The sequence below is a fragment of the Microtus pennsylvanicus genome, chromosome 7, assembly GCF_037038515.1.
Source record: "Microtus pennsylvanicus isolate mMicPen1 chromosome 7, mMicPen1.hap1, whole genome shotgun sequence".
In the NCBI taxonomy this organism is placed as follows: Eukaryota; Metazoa; Chordata; class Mammalia; order Rodentia; family Cricetidae; genus Microtus; species Microtus pennsylvanicus.
In genome coordinates, this window is record NC_134585.1 from 114,011,051 (window position 1) to 114,027,386 (window position 16,336).

General features: G+C 37.3%; 1 protein-coding gene across 2 annotated transcripts in view; it reads left to right on the forward strand.

Moving 5' to 3' along the window:
* The window catches only part of Man1a2 (mannosidase alpha class 1A member 2), a 128,996-nt gene that overhangs the window by 59,641 nt on the left and 53,019 nt on the right, over positions 1 to 16,336 (forward strand). For both annotated transcript variants that reach the window (XM_075981792.1, XM_075981793.1), the window contains exon 7: positions 14,619 to 14,742. In XM_075981792.1, coding sequence (XP_075837907.1) covers positions 14,619 to 14,742 — 124 coding nt within the window. The remainder of the gene's footprint in view (positions 1 to 14,618; positions 14,743 to 16,336) is intronic.

Here is a 16,336-nt window from a genome sequence, read left to right on the forward strand (position 1 = left end):
GTTTCGAGATCTATACACACATGTTTGCACACATATACATATGTGTAGGTACAAATATAATTATTTAATATAATAATTTCTAGTTCCTTTCATTCCCCATAGATATCATTTTGTTTCATTTATCTTTATGGCTAAATAAAATTTCACTGTGTACATGTACTGGATTTTCTTTATCCATTCATCTGTTTGTGAATATCTAGGCTGGTCCCATTGCTTGGAGTTTGTGAATAACACCCAACACACACGAATGTGCAAGTATCTCTCTATATATATTGACTTAGAGTTCTTCAAGTATATAACCCAAAAGTGGTATGACTGAGTCATATAGTAGTTTATTTTTCACTTTTAAAAAATGTGTGTATGTGTTTGGGATAGAGTGCAAGTATGTATAAATGTGTGGCCATAGTGTACAGACCATGTTAGCCTAAAGTATGCATAAATGTGTGCACATAGTATGCAGACCATGTTAGCCTAAAGTATGCATAAATGTGTGCACATAGTATGCAGACCATGTTAGCCTAAAGTGTCATTCCCTATTCAGACAGGATTTCTCTCTGGCCTGGGCTCGCTTATACTGGAGTGGTTGGCCAGTAAGCCTCACCTATCCCTGTCTACCCAGCACTGGCATTACAAACATTGCCACTGTGCCTGATTTTTGTTATTGTTGTTGTTTTGGTTTTCCACATGGGTTCCGGCATCAAACTCAGATCCTCATGCTTGCATGGCATTGCACTTTAATGTCCCCAGCCCTATATTAGCTTTTTGAGAAACCTCTACTGATTTTCACAGTGTCTGTACAATTTACATTCCCGATAGTTCCCCATCTACTCACCGCTCTGTCTGTCTGTCTGTCTGTCTGTCTGTCTGTCTGTCTGTCTGTCTGTCTGTCTGTCTGTCTTTTTCCCCCTATATGGTAGCCACTCTAACTGGGGTACAATGTAATCTCAAAGTAGTTTCAATTTATGTTTCCCTGATTGCTAAGGATTCCAAATACGTTTCCCAGTTATTTATTGAACATTCTTTTGAGAGCTTTTGAAAATTGGCTTCATTATTAGCACATTTATTGATGATTTTTTTCCTTCGGCATGTAATTTTCACAGTTCTTTGTGTATTCTAGCTATTAAAATTCCCTGCCTGATGTGTAGTTGGAGAAGATTTTTTTTTTATTCTGTAGATTATCTGTTCATTCTGGTGACTGTTTCTTTTGCTATGAAGAAGTCTTTTAATTTCATGTAATCTCATTTGTCAATTCTTAGAATTATATTCTTTGCTGTTGGAGTCATTGTTTATATCCTGAAGTGTTTTACCTATGTTTGCTTCTAGTGATTCTATACTTCCATGTTTATGTTAAGGTCTTTGATTAATTTTGAATTGATTTTTTTTCCTTTGGTACAGAGTGAGAGATAGGGATCTAATTTTATTCTTCTGCATGCTTGTAGAGGTTTTCCTGGCACCACTGTTACCAAGGTTATCCTTCCCCAAATTTATACTTTTGACACCTTTGTCAAAATCAGGCAGCTGTAGCTCTGTGGGTTTGTTTCTGTGTCTTCTGTTTTTTTGGTTTATATAGTGATATTTCTTTTGTATTTTAATAAATAAAGCTTGCCTGAAGACCAGACTGCAGAACAGCCACACCAGTCAGCCATACAGGCCAGGCAGTGGTGGCACACACCTTTAATCCCAGCAGCCACACTAGTTAGCCATAGAGGCAGAGCGGTGGTGGTGCACGCCTTTAATCTCAGCACTAGAGAGGAATATAAGGTTGGATGGGACAGGAACTAGCTCTTCAGTCTGAAGATTTCATAGAGGAAAGAGCTCTCTAGTGGCTGCTTCTCTGATCTTCAGCTGGAACCCCAGTGTCTGTCTTTGGGTATTCATGCTACAGGTTTACATGTCTGTTTTTGTACCAGTACCATTCTGTTTTGCTACTAAGGCTTTGTAATAGAACTTGAGGCCAGATTTTGTTATCTCCAGCATTGTTCTTTCTAAGAATGCTTCAGCTACTCAGGGTCATTGGTGTTTTCATATAAACCTTAGGATTTTTACTTCTAGTTCTGTGTAGAATGATATTGGGATTTTAATGGGGAATGTGTTGTCTATGTAGATAGCATTAGGGAATATTTGTATTTCACAATATTAGTTCTGCCAGTTTATGAGCAAGTAGGGTCTTCACCTTCTGATGTCTTCTTTGGTTTTTCATGATTATCTTAAAGGTTAGGTTGTAAATGTCTGTCACCTTCTTGCTTGGGTTTATTCCTGGATTATTTCTGAAGGTATTATAAATGAGATTTTTCCAATTTTTAAACCAAATTGATATGTTATATAGAAAACTACTAAATATTGTATATTTATTTTGTATCCTGCTTCTTGGCTGAAAACATTTATCAGTTATAAGTATTGGTGGAGTCTTCTGAGTCTTTTAAATTTAGATCCATGTTCTATGTGAACAGGGATAATCTGACTTTTTCCTTTCCTATTTGTGTCCCTTTGGTTTCTTTTTCCTGATACATTGCATACGACGTTGAGTAGTATATTGAAGTTGACACCTGTATCTTTCCAGATATCAGAGGAAATGCTCCCAGTTTTCCTGCATTTACTATAGTGTCTGTAGTCTTGTATGTGGTCTTTATTATGTTGAGATATGTTCCTTCTATTCCTAGTATCTTGTTGGCTTTTGTCTTTGATGGGGTTTGAACTTTGTCAAAGGCCTTTCTGCATTGATTAGGTTTGTGTGTGATTTCTGTCTTTAGGTTTATTTGTATGCTGTTACACTTGTTGGTTTCCATGTGTTAAACCAACTCTGCATCCCTGTAATGACATGAACTTAGTCATGGTCTTTCTAATATACTTTTAAATCTGATTAGCAGGAAATCTTTTAGAATATTTATGCCTATATTCATCAGGGATATAAATCTATAGTTTTTTTTTTTTGTTGTTGTCTTTATCCAGTTTTGTTAGTAGGGTGATATTGGCTTTATAAAGAAGTGTTCTTTTCCTTACTGTTTTATGAAACAGTTTGAGGAGCATTGATATTAGCTGTTGTTTAAAAGTTTGCTGGAATTGGACATTGGATCCATTTAGTTCTGGGCTTTTGTTTATTGAGAAACTTATTACTATTCCTTTAATCTCAGTGGTTATAATGAGCCAGCATGGGGACACACACACACATGCACGCATGCACAAAGTCTCTTAGCAGGATTACGTTCTCATCATTTTGCTGACAGCCAGAGGGGTGAGAGGTGTGTGTGATATGTGGGGTGTGTGTATCCTTTTGATGTAGTTTTGGTAGGTTGTATGTGTCTAAGAATTTATTTGTGCTTTACAGATATTTCACTAGTTTTATGTTAAAGATTTTGATGTATTCATTTTTTTCCATTTATTAGGACTTCACTAGAGTCTATAGTAACTGTTTTTAATCTCTAATTTGAATTAATTTGAGTTTTCTCTCCCCTTGGATTAATTTGTCCAGTTGTCAATCTGGTTTGTTTTCAGAGAGCCAGTTCTTTGCTTGATTTTATGTATATTTCTTTCAGTTATTTATTTAATTAGTTTCTGTTTTGATCTTCATTATTTATGATATTTGTTTTTAAGTTCTCTCTCTCTCTCTCCCTCCCTCCCTCCCTCTCTCCCTTTCTTCTCTCTCTCTCTTTGTATGTATTAAATGTTGAGTTGTATCGCTAGGTTATTTGAGCTTTTATTGATTTATTTTTATTTTCTGTATATTTTTGTTATTTAATGTAAGTACTCATATATCTAAAGTTCCCCTTTAGAACTACCTTCACTGTGGCCCAAACCTTTTGATAAATTGTACATCCATTTTCATTTGCTTCTAGAAATTTAAATTTCCTTTCTGCCTTCTTTAATGACTCACTGGTCTTTAGTCTCCATGTATTTGTAGTTTCTTGTTTTTTTTTTGCTATTGATTTCTCGTTTTATTGAACTGTAGTCTGATGAGATACAAGAGATGTTTGGTTCTTTTTGTTTGGTCTGTATGTCCTTATTGGTGAATTGAGGTCATTATTATTAAGAGGGGTTTATGAGTTCCTGTAATTTTGTTGTTCTTCTGTTTGGAGTATAGTAATTATTGTTATTATTATTATCTTACTTTCTTGTCTATTAGTATCAGGGGTTTGCTTGTTTACTGCATTGGACATAATGGATTCCTCCCTAACTCTCCTTTGTTTGATTACCGTTTTTCCTCTCAGGAAATTTATTCTTTCTGGTGTTCTTAGGAATAAGGCTGACTTTCTTCTTCCTCTGTGCACACTGTTCCTTTGAGTATTTTCTGCAGTGCGGGCCTAGTGGTCATGGCCTACTTAGTGTATGCTTTTCTTTCTTTCTTTCTTCCTTCCTTCCTTCCTTCCTTCCTTCCTTCCTTCCTTCTTTTTTTTTTTTTTTTTTTTTGATTTTCGAGAGAGGGTTTCTCCGTAGCTTTTGGTTCCTGTCCTGGAACTAGCTCTTGTAGACCAGGCTGGCCTCGAACTCACAGAGATCCACCTGCCTCTGCCTCCGGAGTATTGGGATTAAAGGCGTGCGCCACCACCGCCCGGTTTATGCTTTTCTTAAAATGTTCTTATTTCCCTACCAATTTTGAGGTAACTGTCCTGATATAGCTTAGTGAATAGATATTTACCTTAAGTGTTGTAAACGTATTCCATGTTTTCTGGCTTTTAGGTTTGCTGATAAAAGAGATGATGGTAATTCTGATGTCCTTGCCTTTTTTTACATGTATTAGCCCTTTTCTCTTATTGGTTTTATTGTTTCTTTGTGGTTTTGACAACTTGAGTATAATATGTCATCGACAAGTTCTCTGATCATTTCTTTTTGGGTTCTAAATGCCTCTTGTCTTTTTCTCCCTTCTAGCTTTAGGAAATATTCTGCTATGTGGTTTCATGCATGGAGTGAGGCAGTAGCATTTCAGCTTGTGGGCAGTTTAAAAATCTGTGATTTATGCTGTTAGGGTGTTTGTGTTGGACTTGTGTCTTATGTCCTCCAGACTAACCTTCACCTTGGTGGTTTTCCCTCTTTGCACAACACTGCCCTCTCCTGGTCACTCTTAGCAAACATTACAGTCTGTGGACTTTTAGTCTTTCACCATTGGGCTTTTCCAGAGGGATGGCTAATGTTTTAGCTGGGCTATCCCTAAAGTGCACCAAGAGTGTAGAAGACTACAGCACTGAGCAAGTAGAGGCAGAGGAGCTATCATTGTACCAGAGTACTTTGTAGAGTTCCTGAGTATTAATGACCTCTCTGGAAGGGATGCAGCTGTGGCTCTCTTGTATACCCTGACTTAGTTTCTTCAACAGTGTCCAGTAGGTACATGGTTCTAGAGGTAGGTATACCCCTGGCCTCAGGATGAATGCTGTCTTAGTACAGGCTATTTCCAGTTATTGAGGTTTGCTTCTAGCCACCATGTGTAGCCTGTCTTTACTTATGTATTCACTTACCTATCTGAGTTGAGCTTCCTGCTGCCTTTACCTTTAGATTTCTCATTGCCTGGCAGTCTTGTTTTCTGCCACAGCCTCCCTGGTCCTTACCTTTATTCAGAAGCAAAATTGAGAAATTTCTGACCTTGGCTGTTCTCTGTTATGAGGCCTGCAGGGTAGCTCAGTTTTTAAACAATATTTCTGAAGATGATGGACTGTGCTGCCCTTTGTTCGTATGGAACAGGAAATTCCCCTTCACTGCTGAGCCATCCCTTGGTCTTGAGAGGGCTGCGGGCTCGTCCTCAGGGCAGGACTGGCTCACCTTGTGGAAGTGGTTTGTGCTTTGCTTCACTTGCAAGCAGCTGGGATGAAGCTGTTGTCACTTCTTACCTACACACGTCCCGTCTGCCGGTGACGGCTGGGCGTCCTCCACTTACATTGTTATTTCTGAAGTTCTCCTTTCCTGTTCTTTTTTGGAACAGAATCTGCCTCCTCTTCTCCCCTTATTCAGACTTCTTCACACACTCACATGGAGTTAGCTTTGGAAATCTTTAAGTGCAAGTTCAGAGGCTAGTTTCAGTTTATGTAAATTCTAGCATAATGTTAATTTCCCGTTAAAGAGGTTGTTTCTCTCTCGATCGCCCTGCATTGTTTTTAGTAAGGATTTGAGTTGTTACTGTGCAGCCCTCGAGTTTCCCCTGACTTTCCCTTTCATATTTGCTTTCTAGCTTGTTTTAAAATGTGCTCTAATTTCTTTTTTCCTGACTCTTGATTTCCTTCTGAAATTTAAATTAATTGCACTTAAGAGCTGTTCTACAAGCCACATAATTCTTTTTGTTTAATAATTTGTTTCCCATCTGTCTTCATATATTATTTTTCCTTCTATGTAGTTTCTGAATTTCTTAGGCTCTCAAAAATGTATATTTATTTTCTAATTAAAAATACTAATAGGAAATATGCTAGATGCTTTTGCTTATTTAATCTAGGACTAAAAGACTCCAAATGTGACATAGTGCATGGAGTTCCACAGCCTTTATTAAAGCAGCAATTTAGTTTTCTTTCTCCCACTTTTGATTTTTATATATTTATTTTTTATTGTAAATAGATTTTTTTTTCACACAATGTATTATGATTGCATGGTATCCTCCCCCCTGCTCTTCCCAGTTCCTCTCCATCTTCCCTCCCTTCTGGATCCATAGCCATTCTGTCTCTCTTTAGAAAACAAACAGGCATTTAAAGAATGATAGTAAAATACAACACAGTAAGATAAAACAAAAACAAACAAATTGGAATAGGACAAAACAACCAAACAAGAAAAAGGAAGAGCAAAGGAAAACACGCATAAGAAATGCATATAGTTGAGACACATACATTTGTGTTCACAGCAGTCCCATAAAAACACAATACTGAAAGGCATAATACATACACAAAGGACTTGTAAAATTTAAAAAATGCCCTGACTTAACCTTGTGAGACACAGAGCCTCCAGAGATGCCATCGAGGTTGTCTACTGCTGGGCACGGGGCCTGCCCTCAGTAGTGGTTTCTTTCCCCAGTGAGACGCCCTTGGAGAAAACCAAATTTCCATTTACAAGTGCCTATCAATTGGAGATAGAGTCTGGGTTAGAGGTGGGGGCATGTGTCTGTTTTCATCTCTAGGACCCCATCTGGTACAGACCCATGCGGGGCCTGGACATGCTGCCACATTCTCTGTGAATTCATATATATATGCTGCCTGTTTAGTCTAGAAGGCCTTGATTCCCTTGGTGTCCTCCATCCCCTCTGGCTCTTACACTGTATCCGCCCCCTCTTCCAAAGAGTTCCTTAAGTCCCAAGGAAAGGGATTTGATGGACACTGAGTGTTCCAAAGGCTTTCACCCTCTGCATATTGTCTGTTTGTGGGGCTCTGTGTTTGTTCATATCTGCTGTAGGAAAAAGGTGCTCTGATGATGTTTAAGCAAGGCATGGATCTATGAGTATAGCAGAATGCCATTAGGAATCATTTCATTGCTGTGTTCTTTTAACAGAGCAGTAGTATTTGGTTTTCCCCTATGTCCCTGGCCTATTTAGTCTCAGGTTCTTGGTCACCCAGATGGCATTAGGTATGGGTTCTAGCTCATGCAATGGGCCTTTGCTCAAATAAAATATTGGCTGATTACTTCCACAGGCTTTGTGCCACTATTGGGCCAGTGTATCTTGCAGGCAGGTAATCATTGTAGATCAAAGTGTCTGTAGCTGGGTTGTTGGTATTTATCTTTCTGCTTTGGTAGTGTTCAGAGTACCTTCCAGTACCATGTAAACTAATTCACAGGGGTAAAAGCGCTAGATAGGCACTAGCTTGACTTCTCCATGTACAATGACTTGTTTAGGTGCTGTCTTCAGCAATACGACCTTACTTTCAGTTTGTGGAGAGCCATCTGGACAGTAGCTTGAGTTGTTTAGGGGTTCCCATGGGACATCTCTGGCCAAGAACTCATTAGATGTAACCCATTTCTGGTACTCAGAACTTATTTGGTGACAAGAAATATCCAGTTGGGGTTCTGTCTCCCCTGTTACTTGGTGATTTCATTTAGATTACCTTCTTATATGTATATATATTTAGGACTTATTTCTGTGTCTTTAATTCTATTCTTTTGATCCAGCATATCAAACCAACAATTTAATATGTTAGACACACCTCATTACAATCAACAACAAGGTACTGCTTAACTTTTTTCTGGAAGTATTAATAAGTAAAAGATAGGAATGAGGAATAAAAATAATAGACTACACACAAGATTATAGTTAATTATATATCATATGACTAATACATATATGACTGCTTAATTTAAAGATAATTTGAAAATGCAATCATTTAAAAGATAATGGGTAACTAGTTAAAAGATAAGAAACAAGTTTGGATTTGTAGAATAATTGCTCGAAGAGTCACACAGTAGGAAGAGCTCAGTCTGCCACAAAGAAGGCATTTGTGAGAAGCCTCACAGCAACTTTCAGACCAAAGAACTATGCCATCCAGAGGACATCCCTGCCTGTCACAAGGACATTGAACATGTCTTCAAGAATGAAAATGAAACTGTTATTAACAACATAGTGCTTTGTTACCCAGAATCCAACTAAAATTTGCTAGTCATGTATGAAACAGGAGAATGCTACTGTAATCACAAGTGAAATCTGTCAGGAGAAACGGGCAGAGAAATAGTAATAGAGATGACCTCTAAAGCCTTGGAACAGGCTTTGTAAGTGTGCTCAAGTATTTAAAGGAAAATGGCACCAATGAGAAGAGTGACCTTTAAAGGGACCAAAGTGGAGCTCCGAAAACTGCATATATATATCATGTTAAGTTTATCACTTGACAAACTTAACAGTTGTTCTCCACACCTTGAAGATCTGTGAGCCTGGAAGTAAGTACTAGAAACCACTAAAGAAAATCATAAAAGGAAAACTAAAGGATGCAGGTACGAGGAAGAAGCCACCTAATGGCCTGTTGGGCAGTATGGGATGGCTTAGCACACAAGAAGAACAAGGGAGTGGGAACAGAGGCAGAGACACAGGTTCAAAGAAATAATGTCTAACTAGGGAGCCTGCATGGAACTGACCTTGGCATTCTGCATATATGTTACAGTTGTGTGGCTTCCTCTTTTGAAACTCCTAACAGTGGGACCAGGGACTGTCTCTGACTCTTACTGCCTTTTGAAACCCTACTCCCCATACTGGGTGGCCTTGCCCAGCCTTAATGCATGGGGATGTGCTTAGTCTTCTAGCAACTCTATATGCCATGTTTTGTCAATACTCATAGGAGACCTGCCCATTCCAAACAGAAATGGAGGAGTGGGATCAGAGGGGGAATGGAGGGAGGAACCTGGAAGAGAGAAGGAGGGGAAACTGAGGCTAGGATATAAGTAAGTAAGTAAATAAGTAAAATTATTTTAAAAAGAAGAAATAATGTCTAAAACCTTCTCACATTTGTTGAACAATTATTAAGTCCACAGATCCTGGTATTTTATGAAACTTGTCAAGAGAGATAATTTGTTAGAAAAATCAGCTTTTAAAAGGTGCCTTATCGCCTCTCCTCCATTCTCTTCCTATCACCATCCCGCTCCATGAAGTTAAGACAGTCCTAGGCAGTTAGAAAGCTTACAGAATTTGTTATCCGTAGTCCTCTATTACTAGAAGCAGAAAGGAAAATTCTAGTGATGCCAGTAGAAAAGACAGATCTATACAAAGCAAGTGAAGAACAGTGAAAATATATTTGAGTCAACACTAAAGGTTTATTTTTCTGCTTTTTAAATTACTTTAAAAGTTTTTCCTGAGTTTGATTTTTTCTCAAGAAATTGACTATTCAAAGCAAAAATTGCAACTTGCATTGTAGAGTCTATAACACACATAGAAGAAAACACGTGGTCACAGCAGCACAAACTGTAGATCTATACATAGGTGCTTCTATGTATAGAGTGATGTATAGGGCGGCTGGGATGAACAAGCGGACCTTCCTGCAACAGTGTTGTACACTGAAAATTGCCTAAGTTCAAAGCATACTTAATGTAACTCCTGAACAGCGTAGCGGAACAGCATAGTACATAGTGTGTTTTATTTATCTTTGTGGCTGTGTAGCTGATTGAGAACTGTAGCTTGCTGCCACTCCCAGCCTCTCTTGAGGTTATGCGACACATATCCTTAGTGCAGGCAAAGGTCAGAGCTCAAAATTGGAAGTATGGGTTCTACTGAATTCATACTGCTTATATACTGTCCAAGAGTCAAAAGCCTCATCATCATTTTTGGTAATATAACCATTTTTGCAATGTCAATTTTACTATGCCATGAAAATGGAAGGTTTTTCTATTTTGAAGTATTTTCAGTTTCTTTCTTCAGTGGTGTCATATTATCATTGGATATTTATTTACTTTTTGTTAGGCTTATTTTAGTTTCCTTTTTCCTTTTTTATGATTGTGAATTGTGGTGCTCTCCTGATTTTCTCGTCATGTTATATATTAGAAATCTACTAATGTGCACCTGTTAATTTAATATCCTGCTACTTTGCTGAAAGTGTTTGTCAGTGCTAAGAGTGCTGTAGTGGAGTCATTAGAGCTTTTATGTATAGGATCATCTTGTCTGTGAACATGCGTAAATCGACTTCTTTGTTTCTGTTTGTATCTCTCATTTCTCTCATCATATTTCTCTAACCAAGATGTCACTGATATATTAAAAAGGAGGGGAGAAAGTAGACACCCTTGTCTCACTCCAGATTTTAGTGGAAATGCTTTCTTTGTTTAATTGTACCATTGTGTGTTGGTTTGTTCCATATGGCCTTTATCTAATATAATCCTTTATTGGATTCTATTAAATACCTGTTCTACATTGAGATGATCATGTTGTCCATATCCTTAAGACTATTAATAGGTAATATTTATTGATTTGCATATGCCAACGTATCTTTTTATCCTTGGAATGAAGCCCATTTTGGGCTAGCATAGGTGCAACCTAGCATGGGGTGCAGCATTGGCCACTTCTGGACCACAAGCTCTGTGTGCTGATCCTGAGGAAACTTCCAGAAGATTTTGACTCAATTAGCTATTCTCTTCTTAATCACAGCTGATTCTTTAGTTCCAACTGACTAGAACCACAGATTATTAATACAGAATAATACATAAACAACCTTGATAGATTTCCTCTTTCTAAAACTTCACAAGTCAGGCCTCCATCGTCTGCACTGCTTTCAGCATTATTGTCTAAGTTCCCACAGTGGCTTATTTGAGCTTTGAACAGTCTAGCCCAAAATATCAAAATCTTGCACAATTCTCATCAAAGTGCAATCAGGTCTGTCATCATTTCACACAAACCTGGTACCAGCCTGAGTCTTAGGGTTTTTATTGCTGTGATAAAATATCATGACCAAACAATTAGGAGAAGAGTGTATTTTAGTTTATAGCTTTAATCCTCCTTCATGGGCAGTCAGGGCAGGAGCTTCAGGCCGAAACTGCTGATGCAGTGGTGGAGGAATGCTGCTTATTGGCTTGCTCCTCATGGCTTTCTTAGCCTGCTTCCTTACATAATTCAGGACTACCTGCCTAGGGGTGGAACCACCTGTGGTGAACTGGTTCCTCCCATATCACTTACTGATCAAGAAAATGCTCTACAGACTTGTCTCCAGGCCTATTTTGTGGAGGTGTCTTCTTTGTTCTGTTCTCTCTTCTCAGATGGATGGTTTTGTTGGCTGAAACCAGCTAGTGCATCTCTTCTGTCGGATTTCAGTGACACTGCATCTGCTTACTTTCTAGTCCCTTTCCTTGCTGCTGTTTCTGGTCTTGCTAGTAAGATGTGTTTCTTGAAGGCAGAGAGCTGTTATTAAGTACAGTCCACTAGCATGTGACTTGAGGGGAACTGATAACAGTAGCACTCAGAGACATTGTGCAAGGTGTGTGTTGTTCCTGTCATTTGTTGTTTTTGAGTGTTTGGTGCTCTGCTGTTCTAGTGTAGGTTTTTCTTTCAGTGACCTTGTAGATTTCTTTTTAATTAAAAAATGTTTGCTTCCGTGCTTTTTAAAACAATTTAATAATTAAAATACTAGTATTTATGTGTAGAAACATTTTGTCTATGCATCCATATGTGTACCACGTGTGTACCTGGTGCCTACAGTGCCAGAAAAAGGCATCGTATAACCTGAAACTGAAGTTACAGACGGTTGTGAGCTGCCACATAGATGCTGGGAACCAAATCTGGATCCTGCTGAGCCATTTCCCAACCCCAATTTAAAATCTTTAAATAATATGTTGTGAAATGATCTTAAAACTATTTTCAAAATAAAGTTATTTCAAGAAAGTTAAAGAAACATTTATCCACATTTGAAATTGTTAATATTCTCACTGATTCTTATCTAAGCTTGAAAAATATTGTATATATCGTTGTTTTAGAACAAATTCTGCTTAAATATAGTATATTCCTACTTTAAAATTTTTGCATATAATAATGTTTAGCTATTTAATATATCTGAGTGAAAGTTGGAGCTTCATTAAATGCTTATTTCTATTGGCCAGGATTCTGAGTTTAAATTTGTACATTGTGCAAGTTTCATTTATTTAATTTCTTGGATTTTGATGTGATAAATATGAACATCAGTTGTTGGCAAAGCTTTGTTCTTAAAATTGCCATTCATAAGAAGCGTTGTTCTTTAAATACATAGACTAAAGGTTTTGTTTGGACTTTGAGCAAAACACAAATTGTAGGTGATTCATTATCAGAACAATTCAAAGTAATTATAGGACCTTAAATTGATTACTATTTAACCATCAAAAGTTTGCCAGACATTTTTAGTGTCTTGTAGCTGATGTTTAGCCTAGCGGAGAGAGAAGTCGTGTTGTTTTTAATTGTTTTGTCTATTAGTATTCACTGCACATTTTTGTTACTCTTGTTCTCTGATTATACATGGAAGCATGTTAATGGTTCCCTTTGATCAGCTGAAAAAGAATAACATTTGTAGGAAAAGGTTTGATGGTATTAGTGTGGGGGAATATGTCTTTTGTTTTAAGTTGGGTTAGTCTTCAGTAGTTTTATTTGGAGTGGTTTTTGTTTGTTTGTTTGTTTTTGTTTTTTTGATTTTCAAGATAGGTTTCTCTAGTTCTAGCGGTCTTCGAAATCACTCTGTAGACCAGGCTGGCCTTGAACTCGCTGAGATTCACCAGTTTCTGCTTCCAAGTTCTGGGTTAAAGCCTGGTTGGAGTTTTCTTTTGAGTTAGAATATATATGAGTCAAATTTTATATTTTAGAATGCTGTCTATGAAATAAAAGATAAAAACCTTATTTAGAATTTAATATTTTGAAAAGTGTTTGCATGTACTCTGAATAATGTTTTCCTTTGTTGCTTTTACCTGGTAAGTTTCTACATAGTGAACTGTGGACTTGACTGGGTTTTGTGTCATCGTTAACAACAGAATAAGTAATTCATTAGTTAGCTGAAAGCCAGCTGATGTCTAAATATCATGCTTTGCTCCTAAAATGTCTACTGTATTCCTTAAATTTTCTTTTGTCTTTCTATCACAGTAAAATGAAATTTTACATGGTCTTACAGCATCTTTGCTTGCCTTCCTTCGGTGATTGCTAGCTCTCCAATTGCATCCTGTAGCATCGACTTTCTAAACTCTAGCCACAGCCAGGCCCTTCACTTCCCTCCAGGCCATTGCATTTGTTGTTCCCTTACTGGGAATTTTCTTCTTGGAGGTCTATTCATCATAGACTTTCGTGTGGTTAGGGTTCATCACTTCAGAAACACTTTATCAGGTTATAATATAAAAAGAGCCTTTCTTCTGGTGTGTTTTCCATCCTTAGTATTCAGTATCCTATTTCTCAACTTGAGTTTCTTCATAGCAGTTTTCCCCATTTCAGTGGCCTTATTTATTACAAGACCAAGTATGTTATATGCCATGTTTATGGATATCTGTCCTTCAGTATAGCAAATTTTTACTGTTTGTAAAAATGAATGTCTGTCTTACATAGTTACTATGTCCACATTTCCTTTTTGATTCTCACTTCTAGCTATAAAAGAAAAATCTGATAGTTGTATTTGCCTCTAATAATTTCAATGAAAAAATAGTTTTGTATAATGAAGGAACTATAAAAGGTAGAGCTATGTGTGTCCTAATGTAGATTTTGGTGTGTTCTTAATTCAGATCATTAAAAGTATAGCATATTAAATTGGCAGCATAGAAGATCAGAGTAATATGCAAGTGTATAAGAGAACCATTAATTACATGGAATTCTCTACAGCTATTAAAACCCCATGAAAAAACTGCTCTTTATGAACTGATATGGAAAGACTAATAAAGAATAGTACAAGACTGTAGTGCCCAGTCAGAGCAGTTCGTGCATTTTGTTTATGCTGTGCTACTAAGAGAAAATAACAATGGATTCCTTATGTATTTATTAAAGCTCTGAGTGTGTAAAAAGCTAGTGAAAAGTGATTATAGATCTAGGTGATGTAAAGGGAGTGAGGATGGATAAAATATATGGTGGATACTTTCTATGTTGTCTTGATTTTTACAACCTGGCTGTATTATTGATTCAAAATTTTTAACAAAAATAAAAGTAGAAACTATTATGTTAGATATAGTAATTTCTAAGATCTATTTAAGATTCATGTGTTCATTTAAAAAAGTTTTGCTCTTTCCCCAATCCTGTCTCTTTTTATCCCCCTCTTACTCAGTGGAGTAGGTCGGAACTGGGGCTGGGCGTCTGCAGGTAGCAGCATTCTGGCTGAATTTGGCACACTGCATATGGAGTTTGTCCACCTCAGCTACCTGACTGGTGACTTGATTTACTACAAAAAGGTTAGTTATCAAAGACTCTTACAAATTTCCCAAAACATCGTAATACTTTAACAATTTTTTAGAACTTTTGTTTTTATTGCTTTCTCTTTCAGTTTTTTAAAATCCCTTTCTACTTAGAATATATTTAAAAAAGTATTTATTCAGAAGTTATAACCACTATTTATATTAAAATATATATTCCCTTTTATACTCATGGTTCTGAACTCCCTGGCCCACATGTTAAGACAAGATAATAAAAGTTTGATAATTACAAAGGAAGAGAGAAAATACTGCTTATTCATAGAGTATATGATTATTCTACTGAATCTTTTAAGACAGTCTTGCGGGGGATTGTTTTTTGTTTGTTTGTTTGAAAAGAGGGTTTTTTTTTTTTCTCATTTCCTTTTTGGTGAAGTAGATCTTCGCCCAGGGTCTTGCACACGCTGTTTATTAACTCTCCTACTGAGCTATACCTAAGTGTTAGGACACTGACTATTAAAATCCAAATGACTACTGTGAATGCAAAACTCAGCTCAGAATATCTAAGAGGTGTTTATTCTAGAACCAAATATGAACAGCCTTAGCCCGTAGGAACTCAGATTCAGGTTATTGCTGCTTCAACATAGTAACAGTTTCGTGAAATTTTTATAATAACAGAGCACAATAAAACATGAGTGAAAACCTCTGTTAAAATACTTTGGGAACATCAGGCATATGAGTTACAGCTAAATGGGGAGATGTCTTTCTCAGATGCTAATTGATAGCACTCTTAGCCTTTGGGCTGGTGGAAGCCAGGGTCTGTCAGGACATTGCAGAAGGACCTAATAGTCACAAGGATGTTAGGCTACACACAGAGGGAAGCAAGGAATGGCTGTTAAGATGGTTTAGTTCTAAACCCAGAACATTCCAGCACTCTAATTAGGATGTTTTAACTAGTTAATCATCCTTATAGAATCTTTAACATGGGCAGGACTATGTTTTTCTTCCTAAGTTCACATTAGAAACAAACATTTAATTTGGGGGACTATAAAATATCAGTGTAGATTTAAAATCCTTAGCATCAGTCTTTATCAGCTGTACAGGGTAAGAAAGTGTCATTTTATAAAGATGGTATGTATGATAAGAACAAACTTGTGTTTAGCACAAATTTAAAATCTGTGGAGGTAAGTTCATGGTGCGGATAGGGTGGCAGGTGCGGATAGGTGAGTGCTTTCAGACTAGAGGGAAGTAGTGTGCTAAGGCGCTAGGAAAGGAAGCTTGCAGCAGTTCACAGTGCCAGCTTCAGTGAGGGAAGAAGTGACACGTGTCCCTGTGGCAGACAGTGCTAGCCTCCCATCTCAGTTGGCCAGGGAGAAGCAGGGGCTGGAAACCACACTTAGAGTTGTGTTCAACCTCAATCTTTTATGTCAAAGCTTTCTTGTGAATTTTTGGGTCAGGAAAACAGAGGAGAGTCAGTATGGTTGTATAGAACTATAATCCTGGCATTCGTAATATTAAGGCACATTAATCTGTTTATACCAGTGTGGACTGCATGCCGAGTTTAAGAGTCCTTACTCTCCCCCACAAAGGGAGGAAGTTGATGAATGATGACGAATAATTCTTGTAAAAGGCATAA